The 9,671-nt window shown below is 37.6% G+C and overlaps 1 protein-coding gene across 1 annotated transcript; it reads left to right on the top strand.

Annotated features, from left to right (window-relative positions):
• Positions 1-1,923: 1,923 nt before the first annotated feature.
• LOC104966648 (proto-oncogene vav-like) lies at positions 1,924-9,299 on the top strand (the record flags this gene model as incomplete). The annotated part of the gene is made up of 7 exons (XM_010795858.1): positions 1,924-2,051; positions 2,587-2,682; positions 2,837-2,953; positions 5,835-5,951; positions 7,546-7,604; positions 8,557-8,622; positions 9,164-9,299. Coding segments are annotated over exons 2-7 (582 nt in total), but the record flags the coding sequence as incomplete, so codon positions are not given.
• Positions 9,300-9,671: the final 372 nt, after the last annotated feature.

Consider the following 9,671-nt stretch of genomic DNA (forward strand, 5'->3'; position numbering starts at 1 on the left):
TGCAATTCCTGAATAAATTGCTAGTGGGAATGCTTTATGCTGAAAAGCTGACGCTAAACTGCTATGCTGAAATGTAATGTGTAAGAAGAAAGTGAAGAATATAGATTGAAATGATACATGAACACAGGGGGCTTGAATGTGTGATGAGAGAAGAAAATAAAGTAAAAAGGCTTGGAAAAGCAGCAGATTATTGAACTGCAAACTTGTGAACTAACTTGATGGCGAATGATCTGTTGCCATGGCAACGGCATTTGACGACACCCCAAAATACGCTTAGATGCGTTGATGGCTGCATCGTTACCAAACCTGTGAAGTTTTGGGCGTTTGGAGCATTTGAACTGAAGTTGTGAGAAAACCGTGTTTCAAGGAGAGCATTGTGTTGCCATGGCAACGGCATTTGAAGAAATCTCAAAACTGTCCCGTAGATGTCTTCACGGCTGGACTGTTAGCACACTGCTATCTGAAGTCTGCTGCTCTGAGCATGTCAGTTGGAGCGATGACATCATCGTGTTCCATTACACAGGTGTTTATAGTTGAGCTAACGAGCTCTGTAGAGATCACTAGGTTTCCATTGTTCTGAATGAGAGATAAACCTCTTACATGTGAACGTTTTGTTGAAGAACCGTAACAGATATCGGTGAAATTTCAAAGCGTGAAGCATGTCAAGGAACTTGAGCATCTGAAGTGCACTTTTTGTGTACTTTGGGGTCAATAATGTGGCCTTTTAGGCAGATTAACTAAAGGTGTGCGGCTGCTGTGGTGGAGATCGATGAGGCTGAACTTAAAATGGGGTTTAATGGAGACATGTTGAACGTTTTTGTCACTTCATGCCCTCAAGAGGCACTTTGTTTAATTATTTTTTGCTTAATTATTTGTCATTTTTCAAGCTACGAGATGTTTTTCTATGTTTATCATGAAAAATTATGTGTCAAGAATGTAGGGTTTGGGAATTATGGCAGTTTTAAAAAGAAATATGAATGCGAATTTCAAGCTGTCCTCCACTCTAGCTGTGACATCACACACTCTAGTTAATGTTAAAATGTGAAGAAAACCTCTAAAACAAGGTCTGAACAATGTTTAATATCTCTAAAAGTAAGAATCAGATTTAAAAGTTGTTTTACACGAATAATGTCAGAAAGATGAGTAACATTTTAAAGTTGGAATGAGGTGTCTGAGTTAGCAGTTGAAGAAGGAGCAGTTAGCAGTTGAAGTTGCATGAAGATTGTTGAAGTCTGAAGATTTCTCCATTGACTTCCATGTTAGAAATGTGATGAATTATGGGATGTATCTCTGGAATTATGAAAGTTATGAATGATAAAAGTAATAGCCATCGATTCCCGACCTAGCTGAACGTTTTGATGTTAGAACGGAGTTTCTGCGATGTTCAATGTGGGAGGAGAAGCGCGGCAAAATACCGGCGGAATAATAATAAACTTTTCGTCCGTAGAAGAACAGTTAGTGCAGCATTCCCACTAAATTATTGCAGCATTTTTTAGACAAGGGTATCTTTGTAAAGAAACATTCAACTTGATGTCTTTTAATTGTGCATTAGACTGCCACTTAAATAACACTTGCACAAGCATCTTGTAGTTTCCTTAAATAAAGTAATTTCACCACATTAGAAGTCTGTTAGGCAGTTGTCTAAATAATGTGGTTGCGACAGATCTATCTTCCGATATACTCATGTTCTTTAGTGCACACACAAATACACACTTGCACACACAGTTATTCTATCTGGTCGGGTTAACACGTATAATACACACCATTTCAGGCATAGATCACACTCTTTTATTAACTTGCACCACTTGTAGCAGCAGCCCTTTGTGTATGCATGTGTGTGTGTGCATCTGTGAGTGCATGCAACTACCAGGGTGCGTCAGAGGAAAAAGGAAGTTGTGGCATATAGTTAAAAGTCTTCGACACAGTGCAGCTCTGCAGAACACCCACCACGGAAGAAAGGCAGAACAAGAGCGCTAAAGTGTTACAATGAAATAATGAAAGGAGGAGAACACAGAGGAAATAAACATACAACTGCCAGGAGAAACTAAGAGGTGAGAGCAGATTATAATACTCATCACACACTGATATGCAGTTAGAACATTTTAGAAAGGCTTTCTAATTGAGTAGTGACTATTTTAGCTTGCAGCTAGATTTCAAGAATTGATGTTTCACTGTAGAGGACGGTGTGAGAGTTTTTGCTGTACTCCAGGTCAGACTGTTGGTGCATCTTCAATAATTTGCATATCAAGGTTGTAGTTTACAAAGAAAAACTGTGACAAAGTGAGATACGGAGCTACTTGTGTGGTGCAGGAGCCACAAATGGTCACGCTTCAAAAGGTTTTTGAATGCGTGAATTCAGACAATGAATACGTTTCAATTCAGCATGAACAAACTGTGTGCCTCTTATCAAACTAACTATTCTCTCATTGCCAATAGAGCGTTAACTTGTTCTGACTTATTTGCTGCTACTGGGTGCTGTACGGACCAATAGTGATCACTGGTTTCTGAATATTGTGCCTGTAAGAATCCATAAGTCTAACATTGTTTTGGCCTCATATCCAATCTATTGATCCATCTGTTCATCAGAAAACAAAGATGGAGTTGTGGCGGCAGTGTGCGATGTGGCTGATCGAATGTCGAGTCCTTCCAGAGAACCACCGGGTCACATGGGAGGGCGCACAGGTAAATCAGCTGTGTCACATACTGTACACACCTGTAATTTAACACATATTCTGTCTGGGTGCCTCAGTCTGATTTTGTGTGTGTGTGTGTGTGTGTGTGTGTGTGTGTGTGTGTGTGTGTGTGTGTGTGTGTGTGTGTGTGTGTGTTGGGCCAGGTGTGTGACCTGGCTCAGGCTCTGAGAGATGGCGTGCTGCTCTGCCAGTTGCTCAACAACCTGATGCCTCAAGCTGTCAACCTGAGAGAGATCAACCTGCGCCCACAGATGTCCCAGGTAACACACACACTGATTCATTTCCATATTCCATTTCCCTAAAGACCAGGTCGATGCACCGACGCCCAAAGGCTGTCGGATAGGAAAATACTTTGATCTATATCTGATCATATCAGGGGACAGAACAGGGAGGTCAAGAGTGAGGAGGGGATGAAGAAGAAAAATACTAAGTACTCAAAGATGGCATACATGAGTTTTAAGGTTGCAACCTTGACCTTCAACTAAATTGAACTGAGCTTCTTGAGAAAAGATCAACCTGATTTCTTGTTAATGGCGTTATAGAAACATGTGAATGTTTTAAATACCTAAGTTACGCTATCGGACTCGGACTGGCTTTATTTTTCGTACAGATTTGACATAATGTGTAATTATTTTGAGCTTTAAAGATGCTTTTGTTACATTTGGACAGAATAAGCTAGCGGTTTCCCCCATTCCAAAAACATTTTACAGTATTAAAAAAAAAAATGTAGAGAAAGTGGCATTGATTTTCTCTTATGTGACTTTCTTTCTGATCATTCCTGGTTTCACCTCACCAAATCCACCCCATAAACATGGACTTTCATTCATCAAAACTTCTTGTCAAACTTTTAGAGATATAATACTAACTAACAATCATGCAGCTAAGCAAACTGGATTGAAAACATATCCTAGCAGAAGTAAGAAAGATAACTTGTGTCTGAGTGGACAGAGAGAAATATAAATCGGTGTGTGACTGAGCATATTAACAAATGAATAGTGTCTGAACAGAGTCTGACAAAGAGTGTGTGTGTGTGTGTGTGTGTGTGTGTGTGTGTGTGTGTGTGTGTGTGTGTGTGTGTGTGTGTGTGTGTGTGTGTGTGTGTGTGTGTGTGTGTGTGGCCTAGCATTACTATACTTGTGGGGACCTAAATCTGTTTACACAGTCACGCGTGGGGACTCGCTTCCCTTATGGGGACAAATTGGAGGTCCCCATGAGGGGAATCATTCATTTTAGGGTGAAGACTTGGTTAGGGTAAGGGTAAGGGTTGGGTTAGGCATGTGTTGGTTAAGGTTAGGGTAAGTCTCCAGGAAATGCATGTCCCCTGAAGTGAAGTGATGTGTGTGTGTGTGTGTGTGTGTGTGTGTGTGTGTGTATGTGTGTGTGTGACAGTGACATGCTAATGTGCGACATGTTAATGTGCTCCTACACGTGTAAGCAAAACTCTGGTAAATCATATGAGGTCAAGAGTGGTTAAGAAACATCCGGTGTTGTAACAGAAAACGGGATTCCAATCTGACGTGTAACCCCAACACACACTCAACGCTGATGATATTACACATATAGAGGATCTTCCCTGTTCTTTTGCAACACCGCGCCACCTTGCAGGGATATATGTAGTTGTGCCTGTGTGCACTTCTAACAGAGTGACATGATGTGTGCAGCAGTATCAGTAAGAAGTCAACATTTCCCCTTTACTCAAATTAGAGTTCCGCATTTCCCACAGCTGAACAGACACTCACAGAAGACTGAGAGAGAGGGAGAGAGCTGGTTCAGGAAGTTATGTAAAGCTACACATGTCTGACCACCAAGTCAGTCTGACTGTGCGCTGCCTCTCTGTGGTTTCATTTATATTTTCGCTATGAAAGTAGGGCCTTCATGCTGCCCTTATTTGTTGCTCTTCGTGTTGCTGTGGCCTGTGTGGCTGAAAAGCATTTATATGCACGTTGATATAAAGTGCAGCTGTTCACTTGCTATGTATGTCACCTAATGTGGCTATGTATGTCACCTAATGTGGGAAAGTTAATCAACAGTGCCAGTGTGATATTTAACAAAAACTTAAATATTTCAATGATAAACAACATTGTTTTAGTTCCCTAGAAATGTTATGTAATGTATAACACTGTATTATTTATATGTGCCTGCTTTACCTTCTACCTGTGTTTGTAATACCACACATGTTTCGTCTTTCAAATGCTTAGTCTGAATTGTGGTTTCTCGTCTCATTGCTACAAAAATAACATGGATGGTTTCATACTATATTCTTCACAAGAACAAATAATGACTATACTTTTCATTCGAATTTGATTGATCAAAAATATTAGATTTATTTGACCATAAATGCCAGAAAGATAGGTACAACTTGTGGTAATGAGTTGGAAGGAAGTTGGCTTTAAATGTGTTAAGATTTGGGTGATTATGTATATCATATGCTGTATAAACCATCAAACAAGGACAACATTTGCACAGATTTTTAGCAGCAAGTTGTTTGTTCAGTTAGTTGGTTTATTAGCCAGAATTTTGGTCTAGACTGAAATATCTTGTCAACTCTTTAATGCAGACATTAGTGTTTCACTCACTTTGGTGATCACCTCAACGGCTGCTTCCTCTATATCGCCACAAGAGGATCCATTTTCATCAAATTAACACATTAACGGTTTTCAGTTGTTGAATCCTAATGACAAAAGGTCAAAAATGTAATTTATCAAAGTCTTAGGTTCATGACAAAATTTGCAGAATCAGAATCAGAATACCTTTATTACAGAGGGGGAATTTGCATTGTTACAGCAGGAAAGAGCCACAGACAGCTTAATGTTACATATGTTAAAAAAAGTACTAAATTATGATATCATTTACACATAAATAAATTAGCTAATTTCCATGCTAATGATAAGAAGGCTTATATGCTACACTATCAACGTGAAGTCTACTAGTTTAGCTCAACATAATTGACATTGTGGTCATGTTAGCATGTTAGCATTTAGCTAGTACGACCCCACATAACCTCTAGTGTTCCTGTTGACACGTGTCGTTTGATAAATGACTTGAACTCTTAATAGAAACTACATTTTAGTTGATAACATTTTTTGTTGCTCAATAAATAATTTCATTAAAAGTAAAGTAACGTTCTTGTTTGTTTTTTAGTTCCTGTGCCTGAAGAATATCCGGATGTTCCTGGGAGTTTGCCAGGAGAAGTTTGATCTCAAAAAGAGTGAACTGTTTGAGGCCTTTGACCTGTTTGATGTTCGGGACTTTGCAAAGGTATCTGCCAATGTATTACAGTACAGTTATTACGATTGCTTCACAAGTGAACTCATACTCCAGTCATGATAGAAGTGTGAACGGATTCCTGACTTCTCACTGCAGCTTGCAGACACCCACACAGCCCTGACAGGAAGTAGTTTGGTGATTTTATAATTGAAGCGGCTGAGAGAACAAATGGTTTCAGTTTTTCACTCTTTCATTTTCGCTGCAGTGCAACCACAGCACCTTGGTGTAAACCAAGACATTTGAAATGTGCTATTTGATTTGAACGTACAAAGTAAGAGGGAGAAACGAAATGAGTCAACAATAGGTGGACTTCAACTTAACTGTGGGGTGTTCTTTAAAGTACACATTCGTTTTTTTTTGTCGTTTACAGAAAAATGCTTCTGGTTTCACTTTACAGCGACCAGTCAGTCACTCAGTAGCCTACAATAAATAACATTAATCACACAAGTGTAAAACAGCATCATTTACAGGGGTACAAGAAGTATGCAGATCTTTTATTGAAGTACAAGTAGTAGTAACACACTGAGAATACTCCTACAAATACACACAATGTAATATGTTATTAGTGAAGTTTAGAGTTAGAAAGGTGGATTTTGTTCATGTTAAAGTACTTGAATCGAAGACTTTGTTGTTACCCTATTATCTTCAAAATGTAGTTTTTTCTGAACTTTTTCCTGCTTTATATTCAAAACAATATAAAGAAAGTAGAGAAGAGTACGTGGGACGCACTTTTTAATAAACAGATATATGTATTAAATATGTTTTCATGTAATGTAGCCTTATGGTTAACTAATATAACATTCAAATCTCAAGATTAATATCACAATACTAATAAAATAGAACAAATCCAGAAAGTTAAAAAATTGGAATCTAAAACAAAGCACATCAAATGGTGTAACTTTGTTCACGCAGACAGACATGAGAGTGGTTGCATTTTTCTAATCTTCATCTGTACCACGAAGCTGATAAGCACGTTTCTACAAATTGGAATCTCTTTCAAGTCTTGTTATTTTTATGGCAAGATTACTGTAAATTAGTCCAGTCAAACGTCTCTTTTTCTTAACTTCTTCTTAAGACTTTCACTTCTTCTTAAGACTTCCCTTCCTTCTCTGTCTTGAATACAATTAGAACAAGTTCAGCCGTACTAAGAAGAATGTACTTTATTTGGACATAATGTTTATTTTACATCACCAGAATAGTCAGGACAGGCCCTCCTTTTTATTTTAGTCTCTGAAAGAATAGAAACTTAGTTCAAGGGGCAGATTAGAATTTGTAAGTATTTCTCGGTGCAACTCTGCATATAAAGAGTCAAATGTTATTGTGTAGATAACATATTGAAACACACAACACCAGGTCCAGATAGGCAGGGAAAGTAGACACATGTTGTTGCTTAATCAGAACAAATAATCAAGTTAATTTGGTCAGCCATGTGACATCATTAAGTTTGTCGCTGATCACATCTCTCATGAAACTCATTTTTTAGATGAGTCATCATGATACTGCAGTTCTCACTTAAACAATCAGAATGTTTTAGAATAAGAATAAAACCAGATGAAATAATTGTGTGTGTGTGTGTGTGTTGTAGGTTATAGACACTCTGTCTATCCTCTCCCATTCGCCCATTGCTACACAAAAGAGACTTCAGTAAGTAACATCCTTCCTCTGTTACGTAATTGAAATGTTAATTCAGCTTTTTTAGTAACATCTACTTTAATCACCCCTCCCCCACTTGTTTTTAGCATTATAAGCAATACAGGTTCCATACACTGTATTGTAAGTTTGTGTATACTGTACGCAGTATAAGGACAGTTTAAGTTTTAATGAATGTATTTTTCAACTTCTTCTATCAAAACAAGACGTTTTTTTAATTACAACCCTACTCTAAAAGTATTAACTCTAAATTACCAAAATTAAATGTGCACATTAGGCCAAAAGGCTAATTTCAGAATAAATGTTTCATTATGTGTATTGATGCATTCATCTGTACTCACCTCTTTAGTGATGCTACTTGATTTACTTTATGGTCGATTAAGTTGTAAGAGTATGTCATGATTTATTAGTGGATTCATATTTTATAATAATAATCTAACTCTGCTAAACCATGGGCCAAGAAGTTTATAAGTAACGTAAAATGAAAAAGCCAAATACCTTAAAGAAATACAGTTCGTTCATTCTATCACTTCATTTTTTTGTGTTTCATTATCTCTTACACAAGCCTCCACCTCATGTTCGTGCAGGAGGAGTTAGATTGTTCCTTTGTTTGAAAACATTTAATTAAAATGCAAAATAGATCTGGAGTGTCTGATAACAGCAGAACAGACTCTTCTCTGTCAGTCAAAACTAGATTTTGTAGAAACTTTTTTAAATTTTTACCTTAACGTTAGTTACTTGACTATATTTTTTAATATATCACAGTTTACTTGGCATAGGCGCTTAAAGAAAATGGCCTCCTTTACATACATTGCAGTCTGTTTTATTGCCTACAATGTGAATTTAATAGAGACATTATTCACTTGATAAATATATCCATGTTATTGTCATTCTCAATCCACTTTCTTTCCTTTGCACCATCACCTACTCACACCATTTCCTCCAGGCCTTTCCCTCTGGGAGGATGCTCTCCTGACGATGAGATCTACAGCGGCCTGTCCGACCAGATAGAGTGAGTCTTTTACCACAATAACGTTAAAATAATAATGTATATGATGAAGAAGTACTTATACAAGCTCCTATAATATACCGTAGCGCTCATCCATAGCATTATCTCCCTTTGTTCTAAACTTGTGCAGGAGAGTAAAAACAACAGACATCGGTACATGCAGACACATACAGACCACACCAACTGCAAGAAGTACAAATAAAAAATAAACTAAAATACAAAGCCATTCCTGGCTGTGGCTGGTCTTAATAATGCATCATTAAAACATTATTTTTAGTTTTGTTCTGAACTTTAACCCAACCGAAGCCACTTTATATTCAAATGATGCTGAAGCATTTTCTATTCGAGCAGTGAAGTAAAGATTTTAAGTGTCATTTTTTTATGTAATTCAATAAATCCAATGAGTAAGAGCTGGGATTTAAACATGACCACATTTCACATTTAAATTCACATTTATCAGCCAAAATATGTGAAAAAGTACAGAATAATCACAGGATTGAAATACAAATACTGTGATGATAACAATGTTGTGTGTGTGTATCAGTGAAACAGTGGACGAGGATGATGACTTGTACGACTTTGTGGAGGACGAGGAGAACGAAGGAGATGAGATCTATGAAGACTTGATGAGGACGGAGGAACAACCAGAAATTGTGAGTAGACCTCAAAGCAAAACGATGGTTTGGGCTTTTGTTTGGCAACCTGCAAGCTTTGACTACGCTAGCAGTTCAAATATATAAAAAAAACAGTCTCTAGCAAGAAAATATCTGTCTGATTTTCTATCTTTCTACTCATGGCAGGATCCCTCAAATGTATTTTATATTATGACCTCACGATTGGTCACTACTACTACTCAGAGTTGTGCAGATCATTTGCAATGCTTCTCCATTTGCAGATAGGAACTACTTTCACAGTTTACTTCAGATACAATCAAATACATTTCAATACAATCCAGGGAATACATAATGTCTAAATGTCACCCAGCTAGTACATTCCTTAAAGCACAATCTGGATGAATGAGACGCTATGAATGCTAATGCAGAGAGTCCGGT

The sequence above is a fragment of the Notothenia coriiceps genome, unplaced genomic scaffold, assembly GCF_000735185.1.
Source record: "Notothenia coriiceps isolate Sejong01 unplaced genomic scaffold, NC01 NC01_scaffold00002208, whole genome shotgun sequence".
NCBI lineage: Eukaryota > Metazoa > Chordata > Actinopteri > Perciformes > Nototheniidae > Notothenia > Notothenia coriiceps.